At 38.3% G+C, this 19,090-nt stretch overlaps 1 protein-coding gene across 3 annotated transcripts in view; it reads left to right on the top strand.

Annotated features, from left to right (window-relative positions):
- The window catches only part of LOC114291907 (coatomer subunit beta'-1), a 47,772-nt gene extending 29,447 nt beyond the window's left edge, over positions 1 to 18,325 (top strand). Inside the window, exons 20-26 of one of the 3 annotated variants that reach the window (XM_028235787.2) lie at positions 610 to 806; positions 883 to 976; positions 1,073 to 1,179; positions 12,729 to 12,861; positions 15,620 to 15,806; positions 16,665 to 16,735; positions 17,942 to 18,325. In XM_028235787.2, the coding sequence (XP_028091588.2) occupies positions 610 to 806; positions 883 to 976; positions 1,073 to 1,179; positions 12,729 to 12,861; positions 15,620 to 15,763 (675 nt within the window). In that variant the 3' untranslated portion in view covers positions 15,764 to 15,806; positions 16,665 to 16,735; positions 17,942 to 18,325. The remainder of the gene's footprint in view (positions 1 to 609; positions 807 to 882; positions 977 to 1,072; positions 1,180 to 12,728; positions 12,862 to 15,619; positions 15,807 to 16,664; positions 16,736 to 17,941) is intronic. The other 2 variants (XM_028235788.2, XM_028235790.2) reach the window with 2 other exon arrangements.
- Positions 18,326 to 19,090: the final 765 nt, after the last annotated feature.

Here is a 19,090-nt window from a genome sequence, read left to right on the forward strand (position 1 = left end):
ATAGTAGATAAGCAGAAGAGGACATGATTCTGCGTTATTATTTGTTTTCTGAAATATGTAGATTTTGTTTCCACAAAAAGTAACCTTTGAAGTTAGTCTATTTGTTTTTCATTTGTGGGCTCATTCTAGGATTTCAAGAAAGCACATAATTGGAACCATTTGACTATCATTTCTGCTGCAAGCCATTATCTGTATTAAATATGCATTAGTCTTCCAACCATGATGAGTTTACTGTTTGATTAGCTGATCAGATAATTTATTTTCTTGTTTGGAGTAATTTAGGTAAACATGATTGTTGAGCAATTTTAATTTTCATGGAGCATGTGCCATCATTTTCTACTTGATGATTTGATTTGTAGACAAATTCTCATATATTATTTCTGTAGATCTGCAATGTGATCAAAATGTTAAGTTTCTTGCTGCCTTTGCCCTATTTCTATTTCTTGATGAATATAGGCATCATCTAATTAGTTCTTTAGATTTACTTTTCCTCCCAATCAAATGTCATGATTTAAAGCTTTGATAAAATAATACTTTGAATCATGTCTGCACTTTTAGCTTCTTTACTCAACTCCTGCAACTTTATAAACTTTTGATTTGGTGATGCAGTTGGAAATGGCTGAGGAATGTCTATTGCATGGAATGGATTTGAGTGGGTTGTTGTTACTCTATTCTTCTCTTGGAGACACTGAAGGAATATCAAAACTTTCTTCCCTTGCGGAAGAGCAAGGGAAGAACAATGTTGCATTCCTTTGTTTATTTATGCTTGGAAAATTGGAAGAGTGCCTCCAGCTGTTGTTGGAGAGGCAAGTCATATCCTCAATCATGATAGCTAAAACCACTAAAAGATTACTGTTTAATGCTGAAATTGTTTATTTGCAGTAACCGGATACCTGAAGCTGCTTTAATGGCACGAACTTACCTTCCAAGCAAGGTCTCACAGATAGCTGCAATATGGAGAAATGACCTCTGTAAGGTAATTTTCTCGAGTCTTTTCAGTTTTGTTCATTGTGATGTGTTGGTTAATAGATCATATATTTGTCTGCATATGCTAATATAGCTCAATTGGCAGGTTAACAAAAATGCTGCTGAGTCATTGGCAGATCCTGGTGAGTACCCTAATATGTTTGACAACTGGCAGATTGCTCTTGCTATTGAGTCTAAACTTGCAGAAACAAGGTACAACTGATTTTTTTCTCTATGTCTTTTGGATTTCTTTTTGTTTTCTTCCTTTTTGTTTTTATTTTTGTAGCAAGGTTTTCATTTATATGATGAAATATTTCTTCTTATAAAGATATTATTACTATTTTTTTTTTAAATTTTTGTATGCGTACCAAGTAAATTAAGCTAGTTGTGGAAAGATTTATTTTGGTTTGTGCTCTTTTTCCTCTATTTATATATGTATTTTTCTCAATTTCACGGATAACGCTTTGATGTAAACCACTTATCTTGAACATGGTTTAACTTTCATACATATGGCATTCTTATCTTTGTTTTTATATATTCTCTTCTTTATTCTGAGTCCTACAATCTGCATATTCCTTTTAAAAAAGGATCAAAATATTATTGGTGATGTGATTGAGCGTAGCTTTTTGGGAAGCTAGTGGCATTGAGCTGATTGGAGGCCACTAGAGGTGGGGGAGGAAAGAGCCAAGGTAGCCTTGGGGGGGAAGGTTGAGATGTCTTTGAAGGAGTAGGAGAAGGTTGAGATGTCTTCGTTGTATGCATGGAGACCCCCTTATATAAGTGATTGAACCATGGGGAGGCCAGCTCGTCCTAGGACAGGTGGCTCAATCAATCCCCTTAATTCATGATGGATCAACTAACTTTGCTTCCTATAATCGATCCTTGGAGACTGTATCATGTATCATGGGATGGACAGTGGGTATGTATGATATGTCCCCCTTTAGACGTGTTACAGAAATTCAGTGTCAGGTATGATTCGTTATTTGTGGTGTCAGATGTGTTGATCAAAGCCTCGCTCTCTCTAAGATTGGTCTAGGCACGCTTTACCTCAGGGAGGGAATGGCAAGGCACCTAGACAAACTCTTGAACTTTGTCCTCTGAACTACAAGTCCTCGGGTAATCCCTAGTGAGGTACTTAGGCCCTGCTTCCAGCCTATGTAATGTGTGTGGGGTGCTTTAGACTGAGATTAAGGCACCACTCAGGATGTAGGGCTGTGGATGAACCAAGCAAATCAAATGAGCCCTATGTGTTGACTAAGTGGGCTTGATAGTAAGGGCCACTTGGGTGGGGAGTGCTTAGCCGAGTGTCGCGGGCCGACTATCTTTGGCTATGCAACACAACAATTTTTCGCCTGTGTGGCGCTTGAACTCCACCAATTCCAAGCTCACCAAACTCATTGACTATTCAAGTGTTAAGATTTCACCCATTTGATTTTTAGTAAGCCCACTGGTTGTTATCGAGAACAACCACCACAAAGAGGATTTTGTATTCCCAGATGCAATGCGATGACTCAATGTCTCAAGTGCACAAAACACAGCAATAGTCGCTTCATAGCACCAAGCTTCTCTCAAGAAAGGTGCTTACTCAACTAAGGTTCATGTCATCAAGGAACCTAGCAAAATAACGATGCATAATAATGCCCACTGTAAATGTTGCCAACAATTGAACGGCTCATGCAAGCCATAGCACCCCTAACAAGCACACTGATGACACGATCAAATGAGTGTCCAACCACATAGCATAGACCCCGGACTCAGCCAACAAGCTTAAACAACATATAGGGTTTTTTATAGCATCTTTTTTTTTTTTTTTTGATATATAGGGTATCCTGGGCCAGCTTGCGCACACCAGAATAAGTTCCTACAGCCTGAACAAGCTTTCCGAAATAGATTTATTCTCTGCGGTCCGTGGCCCCAAGAGTTTTGCTAACGAAGGGAGTCGAACCTGAGACCTTGGAGGGAGCAAACCCCCAAGTCGCAAGCCTTATCCATCAGGCCAAACCCTTGGGGTTTTTTGACAGCATTTTGAGTAGCCACAAGGTCATGCTTGCCAATATCATGTGTTAGAATTTACCTACACCTACCACCACCTACTACCACACCTACTACACCTACCACCAATTTACCCTCACCTACTCCTCACCTACTACCCAAACCCTCTCCTATATAATGAGCTACTCTGATTTGTAATACAACACATCAATCTACATCAATCAATAATATTACAATTTTAACATGGTATCAGAGCTATAAGATTTAGGCCCGTATTTTTTCTCACCGGCGGGCAGCCGGCCAGCAACTTTGCCTTCGTTGCCCGCTGGAATTTTCTGCACATAGCTTCGCGTTTTTTCGCCATCAACGGCGGCAACATTTCTCCCACTCGACAAACAGAGATTAGGTGCTGCTCCGACAAAGAGATCAGATTGCCTGTTACAATCTGATTTATCCCTTCCACAGCAGCAATCGTTGAGAAGGCCCAGCAACTCCCGCACTGGCCTTGATCTTTAACAGAAACAACAGCCCCTTTCTTCGTCCAATCCACCGACTCCGGCAACTTATCGCCGGCCCGGAAAACGTAGCGATCGCCTCGTTGCCCAATTTCAGTTGCGCCGCTCCAGCAGATCTGAGATCCTCTCCTCTCAAGCGCCGCAGACGTGGCCTCCTTCACTTTCCACACTCTCTCTCTCTACATCACCCCAATTCACCAGTGATGCAAGAAGCAGAGCTTCACGATTTGTCCGACGACTCCGATTACGCCGCCTCTCAACAGCAAGGTTCGGCGAGCTTGACTCGGAGTGATAGTAAACGGAGCTCCGCGAGTGAGCCCGATGGTACGGAAATCGTTTACTTGAAAGATAATGTGACAATTCATCCAACTCAGTATGCATCGGAGAGGATTAACGGTCGATTGAAGTTGATTAAGCAAGGCTCGTCTTTCTTTATGACTTGGATTCCCTATAAAGGGCAAAGCTCAAATGCAAGGTTGTCTGAGAGAGATAGGATAGGAATCTCTGTACGATCATATCCTTTAATCATATCCTTTAATCTACCTACTCTCTCTCTCTCTCTCTAGTTACTTTTCTTCTTTTCAAGACACCCACCAGCGCATGCTTTCCCATTAATGCCTTTTTCTTATTATTTTTTTTTTTTTCATTATTCTTAAACTTTAAACCCTCTCTTTCCAACCTCTGTTATCAGAATCTTACGATTCACGATTCGATTCACGATTCGATTCGCAATTTTTACAAAATCGATACGAATCTATTGATGAATCTATTTTGGAAGTGAATCTCTAGTGAATCGCATGATTCACATTCGATTCATGATTCGATTCACTTTTAACGATTCATGCAACTTTTGAAATTATTGTGTCCGACATATTTTCGACTCTTTTTTTCTCCATCTTTTTAGTGAAAATGGCATAATACAACTTTTAATAGCGTTTAACACCAAAATTACCAACATGTATACATGATTTATTGTTATTTTAGCGATCATGGAGTTTTCAATAGGATCCAATCAGATTCAATCAGACCCAACATATTTTTAACCTTTCTTCTCATTTTTTTTTCTTTTAAAAAAACATAATTTATCTTATAAAGATGTTTAAGATTAAAGTTACACTATAAATTATCTATTACTATTTTATTAAATTGAATATTACATGTGTGAGGCTAGTTATACTTTTTAAAATATTTTAGGCTTTAAAATAAAAGATTCTAAATAATTCCTTCTTATTATTTACTCACTGTTACTTAGAAAAGTATATATGCTTATTGTCCAAATATCAACATTGTTGTTAATTATTGTTACTTTGGAAATTGATAATTTGTCTATTTGGTTACTATCTTTATTAAGAATGGCTGATAAGAAATATCTAAAAAAGAAAAAAGACAAGATGGTGATATTACATCTTTATTAAGAATGGTTGATAAGAAATATCTAAAAAAGGAAAAATGTAATATGGTGATCTTACATAGGAACCTTTGTTAACTTCTTACCTATTAAACTACGTGATTATTATTCAAAATAACATTTTCATTGATTTAAGTCTAAATATTTTATATTTATAAGATATATTTAACATCTAAATGTGCATATATATATTTTTAAGTAATTTAGAAAAAGTGACTGAATCTTTACGATTCACGATTCGATTCGATTCGCGATTCGGTACAAGGCCATTTCGATACACGATACGAATCCCGATTTGACAACTATGTTTCCAACCCACCGCCCCACATGCACTTTATGATTCCTTATTCCCTCCTTTCCCTTACTTTCTTCCACCCACGATTTCACCATTTTCTTTTCTTTTAATATATATATATATATATATTTTATTATAAAAAAAAAAAAAAAAAAAAAAAAAAACATACACCCTTGTTTTTCTTATCCTCCATCCACAAATATTTTTCTCTATTTTCTTTATCCATTATTTTATTTTATTTTATTTTTCTTATTACACAAAACAGCATTCACAAAATCACACCAACAACATTCCACCACCTTGTCATTTTATTCATGTCAGGGGCTCAACCCGATCACACTTTTACACCACCAAAAAAAAAAAACAAACAAAAACAAACAAAAAAAAAAACAAACAAACAAACAAACAACAACCACAACAAACAAAACAATTTGTTTTCTTTTCTGCAGCCGGCCACCAACCGACCTCACTTCTTCGCCTATTCCGCCGGCCTTTTCTTCTTGCCTCCGTCCTGGGCGGCCCTTGCCGGTGTTGCCTCCGTGTTTCCCACTCCACTGGGCATGATCACTCCCCCATACTCCTCCACTGCAGCATATGGAGGACCTCCAAATCGGAACATCACGGTGGCTTTCCGCTTCAGCTCCTTGTTTTCTGCCCTTAGCACGCTTATCTCTGCTCGCGCATCCTTATACATGCGTTGGAGCAGAGCCAGCTGGGAGTTTAACTGCTGCACCTCATTTGTCCTACTCTGCAGCCAGTTCGACAGGTTTGTGACCGCCGTCATGCTTTCCACACATACTGTAGGAATTTAATGTATAAAGAGAAATAGAAAATTGTATTATTGATTGATTTATATTGATGTGTTACAAGATTGATTAATTACAATTCCTATACAATCTATATATAGAAGAAAATGTGGTAGTAGGTGTAGTGGAGGTGATAGTGGGTTAGGTGAAGTGGAGTGTGTGGTGAAGTGGAGGTAGGTGAAGTGGAGTGTGTAGTGGAGTAGGTGAAGGTAAAGATGGGAAATTCTAACAGCCCCCCGCAAACTCAAGGAGGAGAGAAACTAACCAACTTGAGTTTGGAGAGAGTAACAAAACAAGAAAATACATAAAAATAAAAAAGGATAGGAGACACTGTATGGTCGTGTCAGACCGTTGGTGAAGACACTGTATGGGGTGTCATAACATTGTAGAGGACACTGTATGGTGGTGTCAGACCGATGTAGAAGACAGTTTATGGGGTCATGTCGGACCGTTGTAGAAGACAGTTTATGGGGTCATGTCGGACCGTTGTAGAAGACAATGTTGTGACAGTTTACGGAGTCTTGCTGGACCCTTGTAGAAACTAACCGGAATCAATGTCGGGACAGTTTACAGAGTCTTGTCGGACCCTTGTAGAAACTAACCGGAATCTATGTCGGGACAGTTTACAGAGTCTTGTCGGACCCATAAAGGAGCTAACCGGAATCAATGTCGGGACAGTTTACAGAGTCTTGTCGGACCCATAAAGGAGCTAACCGGAATCAATGTCGGGACAGTTTACAGAGTCTTGTCGGACCCATAAAAAAAATCGCATCCTCAAAAGGTGCGCTCAATTTTTCAAAAGGCGTGCCATCAAAAGGCGTGCCCAATCCATAAAAAGGCGTGCCATCAAAAGGCGTGCCCAATTCATCAAAAGGTGTGCCGGACATGATGGCGAGGCACGTGGGCGCCTTGGCTTGCGTGCCCGTTTGTCGGCTGGTGGCAAGAGGCGCGCGATGCGCGTGGCTGCCTCGGCTATAAGAAAGAGGCTGAGGCTGAGGCAGAGAAAAGCTGCGAAAAACCTCTGAAAAAACAAAAACTCTTCTTCGTTTTGCTGAGAGAGATAGTCCGTAACACTCTGTTGTCTGAGAGAGATTTCTGAGAGAGATACTCTGTAATACTCTGTGGAGGAAACCAAACCAGACTGAAACCTTTGAACTGGTCATTCTGAAACAATCTGTAAATACTCTGTATCCAACCCTTCTCGGAAACACTCAGCAACCCAAAAAACATGGCCTCTTCTTCCCGTTCAGCTACCCAGAACATGGCCTCATCTTCCCGAGGTCTGCTCACTCTCTTTCCCGACCTCAACGAGTCAACAGGAGAGATAACAGGTGCGGTGGCCCGTGAACCTCAACCAAACACCTCTGGTTTTGCTCCGTTGAACTTTCCGATGCGGTCGGTGGAGCAAAGAATGGCAGTGCAGTCGGATGTGGAGGCCAATCAGTATACCTTGAAGTCATGTGTGGAAACCATGACTGCGGTTACAAATTTGTCGAACCGGCTGCAGAGTAGGGCAAATGAGGTGCAGCATTTAAACTCCCAGCTGGCTCTGCTCCAACGCATGTATAAGGATGCGCGAGCAGAGATAAGCGTGCTAAGGGCAGAAAACAAGGAGCTGAAGCGGAAGGCCACCGTGATGTTCCGATTTGGAGGGCCGCCATATGCTGCAGTGGAGGAGCAGGGAGTAGTGATTGGGCCCAGTGGAATGGGAAACACGGAGGCAACACCGTCAAGGGCCGCCCAGGACGGAGGCAAGAAGAAAAGACCGGCGGAATAGGCGAAAAAGTGAGATCGGTGGGTGGCCGTCTGCAGAAAAGAAAACAAATCTTGTGGTGTTGTGGTTTGTGTTGTTGTGGTTGTTTTTTTTTTTTTCTTTTTTTTTTTTTTTTTTGTTAAAATTGTGATCGGGGTTGATCCCTGAGATGAATAAAAGATGGTTTGGTGTGCAAAGCTATATGGTATGAATGGAATTTGAAAAAGATTAAAAAATAATGTGAAAGAAAAATAAAGAAAGAAATAATAAATATATATTTGAAATCAAAATGAAAGATGGGGGAAATAAGGAAAGTGGTTTGGAGAAAATAAATAAAAATAATAGATTTTGAAATAAAACGGAGGAGAGAGAGGGGACAAGCCCATGTGAGAGAAAGAGGGGAAAAATGATAGCCGATGCACCCAAAAATAATCTAGCTGCTATCCACAGGCGCTTAGGGGAAGGAAATGGTAGCAAGAGACGGCCAACACCATATATGGCTATAGCAAAGAAATGGAGTATCAAGCTCAATGGGCTAGGATTTAGACCAGAGAGTAAAGCCACTGGTCCTGTTGAACACACACCTCCAAGGCTCAAATAATCAAAACATGCTTCACGCATTTCCTTCCTTGCTTGATCAGGAGATGCACAAAACACCTTATACAGGGCTCCAGTCATTCCTCCACCAGTTAAAGGATGACGCATGTTGAAAGCATCACCTATTAATAGTGCTCCAGGAGTAGGGTAAGGAGCAGCTGGCATACTTCTATTGGGCATTGTTCTAATACTTCCCTTATCAATTGCAGCTATAAATGAATCATGCAGCTCAGGTGGAACCTGGGGAGCCACCAGAGGGAAGCAAAGCCGAAGGCTGCTGCAAAGCCGAAGGCTGTAAAAGCGAAAAAGGAAAAGAAGGCTCCGGCTAAGACAAAAGCTGCTGCACCAAAAGCTAAAGCCGCTGTGAAGCCCAAGCCAGCGGCAAAGGCCAAGCCAGCTGCGAAGCCAAAAGCTGCTGTGAAACCGAAGGCTGCCGTGAATCTGAAAGCTGCAGTGAAGCTCAAGGCTGTGGCGAAGCCCAAACCAAAGCTGAAGGCGAAGGATCCTAACAAGAGGCAAATGAGCATGGAGGAGAAGCATAGATTGAGTGTTGGGTTGCAGAGTTTGCCCCAGGAAAAGATGCCACAGTTAGTGCAGATTATGAAGAAGAGGAATTCACATTGGCCTCAAGAGAGAGGATTTAGGCAGTGATGGGAAGGTATGTGTAGAAAATAAGCGGAATAGGTTGAGGTCCGGCGGGCGGCCAAGGCGAGGTTGCCGCCCGCCGGTGAAACGAAAAATACTAAGTGCTTAACCTTGCTCTGATACCATGTAGGAATTTAATGTATAAAGAGAAATAGAAAATTGTATTATTGATTGATTTATATTGATGTGTTACAAGATTGATTAATTACAATTCCTATACAATCTATATATAGAAGAAAATGTGGTAGTAGGTGTAGTGGAGGTGATAGTGGGTTAGGTGAAGTGGAGTGTGTGGTGAAGTGGAGGTAGGTGAAGTGGAGTGTGTAGTGGAGTAGGTGAAGGTAAAGATGGGAAATTCTAACACATACCTTCAAAGTATACTGATTGGCCTCCACATCCGACAGCACTGCCATTCTTTGCTCCACAGACCGCATCGGAAAGTTCAACGGAGTATACCCAGCGGTGTTTGGTTGAGGTTCCAGTGCCACCGCACCAGTTCTCTCTCTCGTTGACTCGTTGAGGTCGGGAAAGAGGGTGAGCAGTCCACGGGAAGACGAGGACGAGGCCATTTTTCTGGGCAACAGAGTGTTACAGCGTATTACAGAGTTTCTCTCTCAGCACAACAGTGTTACAGCCTCTCTCTCTCAGCACAACGAAGAGTTTTACAGAGGATTTCGCAGTTTTTTTGCTTCTGCCTCGGCCTCAGGCTCTGTCATGGTTAAATAGCCGAGGCAGCCACGCGCATCGCGCGCCTCTTGCCGCCCGACACACTGGCACGCCTTTTCATGGCACATCTTTTGATAAAATGGACACGCCTTTTGATGGCACACCTTTTGATGAATTGGGCACGCCTTTTGATGGCACGCCTTTTTGACAACTTTGGGCACACCTTTTGAGGGTGCAACTTTTTCAGGGGTCCGACAAGACTCTGTAAACTGTCCCGACATTGATTCCGGTTAGCTCCTTTATGGGTCCGACAAGACTCTGTAAACTGTCCCGACATTGATTCCGGTTAGCTCCTTTATGGGTCCGACAAGACTCTGTAAACTGTCCCGACATTGATTCCGGTTAGCTCCTTTATGGGTCCGACAAGACTCTGTAAACTGTCCCGACATTGATTCCGGTTAGCTCCTTTATGGGTCCGACAAGACTCTGTAAACTGTCCCGACATTGATTCCGGTTAGTTTCTACAAGGGTCCAGCAAGACTCCGTAAACTGTCACAACAACTGTCACAACATTGTCTGCTACAACGGTCCGACATGACCCCATAAACTGTCTTCTACAACGGTCCGACATGACCCCATAAACTGTCTTCTACAACGGTCCGACATGACCCCATAAACTGTCTTCTACATCGGTCTGACACCGCCATCCAGTGTCCTCTACACCGTTATGACACCCCCATACAGTGTCCTCTACAACGTTATGACACCACCATACAGTGTCCTCTACAACGTTATGACACCACCATTCAGTGTCTTCACCAATGGTCTGACACGACCATACAGTGTCTCCTATCCTTTTTTTATTTTTATGTATTTTCTTGTTTTGTTCCTCTCTTCAAACTCAAGTTGGTTAGTTTCTATCCTCCTTGAGTTTGCGGGGGGCTGTTAGAATTTACCTACACCTACCACCACCTACTACCACACCTACTACACTTACCACCAATTTACCCTCACCTACTCCTCACCTACTACCCAAACCCTCTCCTATATAATGAGCTACTCTGATTTGTAATACAACACATCAATCTACATCAATCAATAATATTACAATTTTAACATCATGTATCTTGAGTAGCCATATGGTTATGCACACACCCACTTGACACTAAGGATCGCTCTTATACCCACGGCCTAGCCTCATGTGTGCACGTGTGCTACCTTCCGCCATAGGCCATTGAGAGCCCATGGCGTTGCACTAGCATGCTGCCCGAGTAAGGCAACATCTTAGTTTGTAGCTTGTTGTAGCGTTGGACCATCCCACTCAGCAAGCACATAGTGCTTGTTGCATAGGATAGCTTCATGCCTCATCAGAATGCCCACATGTGCAGTGTTGTCTCTTTGTCACATGCCTCAAGCCACAGGACCCCCACATCCATGGCCAAACCCAAACCCAAACCATGCCCATGAGTTGGCACATGAGGCTCATGGTGGCACATTGATAGCCCAATTTGTCTTTGGACACCCCCAAATTGGTAGAACTCAAGGCATAGTAGGTGAGTATGGTGGTAGTATGCGTAGTGTCAACACTTATGCCCCTCAATGACTTCATCCATGGGGTTCCATGCCCCACATGGAGACCTTGGATACCTCTTTTTGATGCCCAAAGCTCGCCCTCATGTCACCCTGGGGTTGCTTACTTCAACTGCATTTTGGCCAAGAGAGGCTGATAGATGGCTTATCATGTCCTCCTTAATATAGTATTTTGAGCCATCTTTGGATCAACAGGAGGAAACATTCCCCATGTTCAATGAGTCATAATGATTTTCTGAAAATTCTGCATATTGAGAAAAATCACCTAACTTGAGATGGGAAATTACATAGCTCAACGAATTCCTAGGAAAAAATTCAAGGTTTAACTCAAAGGTTTGATGCCCTAAACATTGTGTCAAAGTTGCTGCCAGGGTGGGCGCCAGGCCAAGTGTGCTCACAGAATGCAAGGTGCTTGGGCGTTGGGCCAGCCACCTTCTCACACCAAGCCAGGGTGCTGACTGAGCACCTTTCTTTGATGTTGGATGAGGGCTAAGGCACTGTGTGCACTAGGCTTGACTAGCTAGCCTTGACTCCCAATGAGGGAGTTGCAGATACATGATTATATGTATCACCTTTATGAGGCTGACATGTGGCACTTGAATCTTGTTGGAGAAGCCATTCATGTGGTGATAAGGCGGTATCTCATGTTGGAGTTGGACCCACCTAAAACATAGTGCAAAATTTATTTATTTATTTATTTTGATATTTTGCAATTTCCTTGCCCAAATGATGAACCTGCCTTGAAGATCCTCAAATCTAGATGAACTTCAAAATTTTGGTTTGAAATAGTAAGAATATTAGAGGAGAGACTAAATTTTCTATAATCCAAGACATGGAAGATTCAAGATGAAATATTAGTTGAACAGTACCAATTTGTAATAGATATTTTTATGGGGAAATTACAAATTGGTGTAGAAGACCAAAAATAATTACAACCACACGTGGGGTGCAACTTTTTTTGTGCAAAGAAACCACAGGAAAAGTTGTACCCCACACCTTTTATTAAATAATTTCCCCACTTCCCATTGTCTTGTAATTTCTGCTGTTTTTATTATGTCATTTAGCGTCATATTTGCTCATTATTTGCACTTATTGAAGCTAACATGAAGTCCAAAGCTATATTATCCAAGGTTCTGTGTTATGAGATTATACGTCATAATGTTTGCTTATTACTAGGAAAAATGTTTCCCATTCAAAAAAAGAAGCATAAATTGTTACCTCACGCATAACACCCTCAAATAAATGTTGGTCTTCCAATTATGGAATGTCGAGTTTATTTTTAAATGTCCCTCAAAACACTATGATGGTTTATATGTAGCTGTGTTCATTCATTGTGTTCTGTGTAGTTCTGCTGATAAAAATAAAAAAGAAAAAAGAAAAGAAAGTGTTGTGTTGTTGTAGATCTTCACTGATTTATAGCAAAACAGAATGTTTATGTGGAAAAGTACCATTTGGGTTTCTGACGCATGAGTTGCTTGGTATTGTTCTTCTGCAGAGGCACTTATCCTCCTGCAGAACAGTACTTAACCTATGCTGAAAAATCGAAAGTCAACCTTTTGGAAAATTTCAAAAGCATGCATATGGATTATGAGGAAGCACAACTTGAAAATGGAGGATCTGATCACCAGGTATATTCTGCCATGTGGTTTTTCACATTAAGCTTGACAAATTTTACTTTGAACATTGCATCAAAGAGAGGGTTCATACATCGTTTATAATCTGCATTTTTGTAAACCTGTGTTCCGTGGAGTCTGGTATGAGTATTAGGTGCGGGCAAGGTTTTGAAAAGCGGTTGCGGTCGCCATAACGGTTGCGGTGGTATGGTTGCAATTGCGGGGTGTAAAGGCCGTAGCGTAACGGTTCCAGTAACCGGAACTGTGAATTTTTTAATTTTTCCCACAATTTGAAATTTTTTTTACCAATATGCTTTTTCTTTTTCTTTTTCAAAACCACATTTATTAGGGTTTAAAATAGATTTTGATCAATTTTTGTTAATTTTTAAGTATGACCTAATGTATTTCATATTTTTAAATCACTATAAAAAGAATTTTTTACATTTTATTCCAATAGTTAATGACTTTAAGAATAATTGATTTTAAATGTCTATAAAATTAGTTTTGACCAATACGTGAACTAACTAAATAAAAAATATTTACAATTATTAAATGAAATGATTATAAAAAAAAATTATGCCATAAATAAAAATTATTTTTGAGCTAATGATTTTTTTTAAAAGACATTTTTTTAGACAACACTTTACGTCTAACTAAATAAAATTATTTACAATTAAGTATTAAATGAAATTATTATAAAAATCAGTGATTTTTTTTTTTAAATACATTTTTTAGACAACACATTATAGTAAAAAAATAAAAAAAATATTTACAATTAAATATTAAATGAATGATTATAAAAATAAATACACCACTATTTATATATTTTTTTTATTTTATATGCTTATGTAATGAAATAAAAATTAAAAAAAATTATAAAGAAAAAAAATTTATACAAGATTTTTCCTTTGAACTTGGATCATTTAAGAATTCGTTTTTTTTTTTTTTTAAAGGAATGGAAGCTATTCAAAATATTGTAACGGTGTATAACGGGCCATTACGGTACCGCTACGGCCGTTACGTAATACTGAAACCACCGTTACACATGAATTTTCGTTACACTGCAGAAGCGGGTGTAATGGGTAGCGCTTCCAACCACAACCATTACATAATACCGTTTTTTGAAACCTTGGGTGCAGGTCTATGTCCAAGCATCAAATCTTCCTAAAATGCTTAGGATATTGTGATATGCATTGAAAAGTTGGGTATAGGTACAAGGACATGTCTTAAACACATATATTGCATGTTGTATAGATAAGGTGTTAACTATTTAGAAACGTACTTCAAATTAAATGGGATTTAGGAAAAGCATGAAATTATTATCTCTCATTTGTGTGAGAAGCTAAAAATGCTTATTTACTAACAAGTGTGAGCATCTCTTCTTCAAATATCATATAAAACTAAAGGATCCAAGTGTCTAAATTAGACGTGTCAGACACATATCTCACACCCTTACCCTTGTCATATTTGTTGGACACGTATACAATGGGAAGGTAGAAAAGTCTGTAAAACACGTGTAAACCCCCCAGATAGCTGCGAACTCAAAATGCTCCTTTCAATGATTTGACATACTTATATGGAAGAGTTTCTTGGTCACATATAGAAGTGAACCATTTTTCTGGAAAATCATCAAAGTTAGATGCCTGAAATATGGGTTTAAATTGCCATACCCATTTTCTTCACCATCAGTTCAATATTTTTTTTACACGCTTTGCCATCTCTCTCCAGTTAGGATGAGTGTGATTTTGGGAGTTAAAATTGTGGTAGGTTTATATTACTAATACCCATAGTTTTGCTGGATAAAAACAGCAAAATGGATCTCATGAACTTGGATCTTTTGAACTTTCTTGGGTATGGGGGTTAAGTAGCATAGACATGGACACACGACATGACATAGTGATTTTCAAAAACTGCAGGACACAATACACTGGGAAACATTAAAAGTTTATATTTTTATCATAAAAAAAAGAAAGAAGAGCAACATATACTAATCAAAATTAAAAAGTCATTTATTTCGTAACTTAAATATGAAGATATCATTCACATAAACACAAATAATTGTACAACATTAAAATACACATGATGTATTCATCTTTTAATGTTTTGAAACATAATTAGAGTGCACAAGTTACATTCCAAAGAATGCAGAACATTGTTACATTGAAGAAATTCATCACATAGGTTGTGTTCAGAGGGTTGAAGTGTTGTTGAAATGTCTGAGAAGTGGAAATGCTCTATATTATGAGGGGTTTTAATTGATCAAAATAAAGAACCGACTTCAACCAATATGCCAGCCATACATTTAAAATTTTAATTAAGACACATTAAAAAGTGTCAAACATGCTTGTAGGAACATCTGCAGAGTGTCAGTGTCTGATGCCTCCTCCGTAGAAGTGTCCGTGCTTCTTATGTGGGGGGACCGGGGGAGAATAAATGGAAGTCTGCTTGCCATATTTGTACCATGTCCTTTTTGGCTGAGTATTTTGGGTGTGGTTTGAATATGGTCCTCTGCAGGAAAGCACATATTTATATGTGAAAGAAAGTCCTGATTTGATTGTACTTGGCACATTAGAAACTTATTTAGTTTGGGAACTATTTCATCAGTGACCTAATATTAGTTCCAGTATCATTTGTCTCTGAAAAAAGAATTTCGGTTATCCTTTGGTAGTAGATGATCTAATCGTGGGAATTAATTCCAGTTGTGGAAAATCTATACGTCTTTCTTTGTTAGATTCACTAACTGGTTTCCTTCTGTTCAATTCATTTCTTCCAGGAACTGTTAGAAAATGGAGAAGATGGTGGCGAAGAAGAGCCTGTTGAGGTCGATACTGACTCTACCAATGGCACTGTACTTGTTAATGGACACGAGGGTGAAGAAGAGGATGGTACGAATACTGACGGAACTCAGTCAGCCTAGAGGCAATGGTTTGGGTTGTTCAAAAATCAAAATTTTTATTCTGGTGATTAGTTTATTGGTTCTAATTGATATAGTGATTAGTTATTCTGGTGATTATATTAATGACTATTATTTATAGTTGATATAGTGGGATCACGCAATTGTAGGCTTGTCTCATCTTGCATGATTTGCCAGTTGTAATCAATTCTGACTTTGGCTTGTGGTGTTGTGGCATGAACTAATTGACACTAGACAGCTACATAGCACAGACATGGACATACGACACTGACACCCGCCAATCAAAAAATTCAGGACACGACACACATGATGCGTTAATATTTTATATTCTTATAAATTTATTATATGTCAAATACATGAATAGTTTATTCAAAGGTAATGTAGAAAATAATTTGACATTAAATTAAAATTAAGAAGTGATGTATTTTGGAGGGTTAAAGAAAGCGTCTTTGAAGTGTGGAGAGTGTCAGCGTCTGACACGATGCGCTTCTTGCCCATGTTAAATATGCTAATCTCTTTGTATTTTGTATTTCATATAAGCCCACTTTCTAGTGTATTATTTGTTAAATTGTTCTTTAGAACTAGATAGAAAAGTAGAACTCTCATGCTACAATTCTCAGTTAAATTACACTGTATTTGTATTGAAGCTTGGCTTGAATAGTCGTCGTTGCCTTAAGCATGAAAACTTGTTGATGACTCTGGATACTAGTTTAGAACCAGTAGCAGGCATAATTTGTTGTTAATTAATTAATTATGAATGTACTAATTTGAAAAATGTGTTATCTAAAATGGCTGTAGTTTTACACTAGTACTGGATATGCATTATGTACAATTTGAAAATCTTATTATATGGAAGTGAACAATGTTTACGTCTTGACTATTTTGTCATTGGCTGATATGGCAGTGCTAGCGCCACATCATTAAGTCCCCATCAGCACAGCAGATTCCAGCTGCCATGCATCATAATCTTCTAGTGTAAGTATTCTTTATATAATTATATTGTTTTATGGGTACATATCTATTTATCTCTTTTCAGCTGCAATATTTGTTTCTTTTCATACACGCTTATTGCAGGTCCAGCTCTTCTCCAGTTAACTAGAATTTAGTTATAGATCCGACAACTTATCTCACATCTGGACTCTAGTTAACTGGAGAGAAGCCGTGTGACATGCAATACACATTTCTTCTTCTTTGAACAACTTGATGATGCTAGTCATTCCCAAAGAAGAATCCAATGATGCTTTTAATGGATGATTTAAAAAAAAAAAAAAAGAAGCATTTCTCTGAGTTATATGATTTATGGTTGCTTGCATTGTATTTGGATCTTGGATTTGTAGAAGGATTTTTTTGAGGAAAAAGGAAAGAAAGGGAAAAGAGAAATAAAGAAGTTAAATTTGTTCTCTTTTTTCACTCTCTTTTTATTTCACAAATTCAAGATTCAAACAAAGCATTACTAATTATCTTCACTTCTCCCTAGCTGGAAAATAATTAAAACTCTACAGAATGGCTCCTGTAGAGGGGAGCCCACTAAATGATTAATCTCACCACAGCTCTACTAAGAACATTTTTACAAAATGAGACACAAATATGATATAAAGGTGTGGAACTCGCATAACTAGGTACATGCAGGACTCACTTTTTGTCTCACATCTATGCCTCATTCTATAAAAACCTTCTATGCTCTTGGTTTTTCCTATCTCACTAAACACAACACTTGGACCTAAGCCACTTAAGTTTCTACCTTTTTCCCAATGAGCATGTTCACTATTTTGCCAAAATCTAACTAAACCATGTACACACCATAAAGTTAGGGTGAATCACAATTCTTTCATGTGTCACTCTTAATTCTCAAACTGTTAGCTATACCCTAAGAAATGGGACCCAGATACCAACCCATTATCAAACCAACTAATCTGTTGTCTTTGCTGTTTCTAGACTTGACCTTCCATGACCTTTCATTTCTTTTTTAGCAATACGATCTGTCTTATATCTTTATGTACACCCTCAAAAGCGTCCCTCAATTGCTCTTTTTAGATGCCTAGTTGTTCTCGTGACACTTTACAGAAGCGAAAATACAAAATAAATAAATAAATAAAATGTAAACATGTAATCTTTATCATCTTGCATTAATCTTTTACTGATCATGATATTTTTCTATTCACTCTCTTTATGGTACATCAGAATATCACACGGAGGTCATAGGAGCGATCAAATGGGACTGGTTGTCTTCTGTTGCTAGTGATTTTATAGCCTAAGGTATCGTATACACTTGGTAACCATCTTTGAAATCTCCTATCTTCACAATGTGTATAACATAACAATAGAAAATATATTTGGTAATGATATACAAATAGAAAATATATACAAAATAATGTAAAATTATAGGCCAGCCGTAAAAACCCATTCAAGTATCAAAATTTCCGTTTGGCACATCATTTTAGTATGATTTTGTATTAAAAATCTAGAAGACTATCATTTTCCTTCTTGGAATGATGTAATTTGTGAGAAATTCATTTTCAAATTTGTTGTTTATAGAGAAATCCTTGTGCATTGGCACAGAGACTAAAATCAATTTTGTCCGTTCAATGAAGATAACCCTTATTTCAGATTGATTAAGCAGGGGACACTAATAGAAGAATTGATCAAAGAGAAGGGTTCTTCACCTACATTTTGTTTGAGAATAGATTATTTTAATAATTTTTAGACATTTTACGAAAAATGTGTAAAAAAATAGAGAGTGATGTGATAATTTATATTGATTTTTTTGACTAAAATTGAAAGTTATCAAATGAAATGAAAAGAAAGTAAATAAAATACAAGCTTTTTTTTTATTCATTTTTTTTTTCTTCCCTCTTCTTTCTATGAACATTTTTTCAACTTTAAGATTCAAAGATAATTTTAGGTACATAATTTTAGATGGGTGAATAAAATTGGATTTTTTAAATCTTTTGTCAAATTCAAGATTCAAATATAATAATGGGTGAATAACAGAATCATATTGGTCAAATTAGCATACTACTAATCTCCAAAAAATAAATAAATAAAAATTAGCCTCCTAATCTTTAATGTTATAATAATCCATAAAGAATGTGCCAATCATGCCCAATCATTTGATTACCTATAATGAAACTGATTTTTGGTAACAACAAAGGTGGTTGGAAACTTCAAAATCAGAATAATTGGATAGTATATGAGTTTGTTAAGAGGGGTATTCTTTTTATTTAATTTTTTAATTTTTTGGTAAACCAAATAAAAAGGTATGGAGGGGCTTAGCTGGCAAATCGTGGTTCTAGTATATAGAGGGTTGGGTTGGTTGGTTGTGAGGGCCTC

This window comes from Camellia sinensis, chromosome 13, assembly GCF_055761805.1.
Source record: "Camellia sinensis isolate YWXY chromosome 13, ASM5576180v1, whole genome shotgun sequence".
Classification (NCBI taxonomy): domain Eukaryota; kingdom Viridiplantae; phylum Streptophyta; class Magnoliopsida; order Ericales; family Theaceae; genus Camellia; species Camellia sinensis.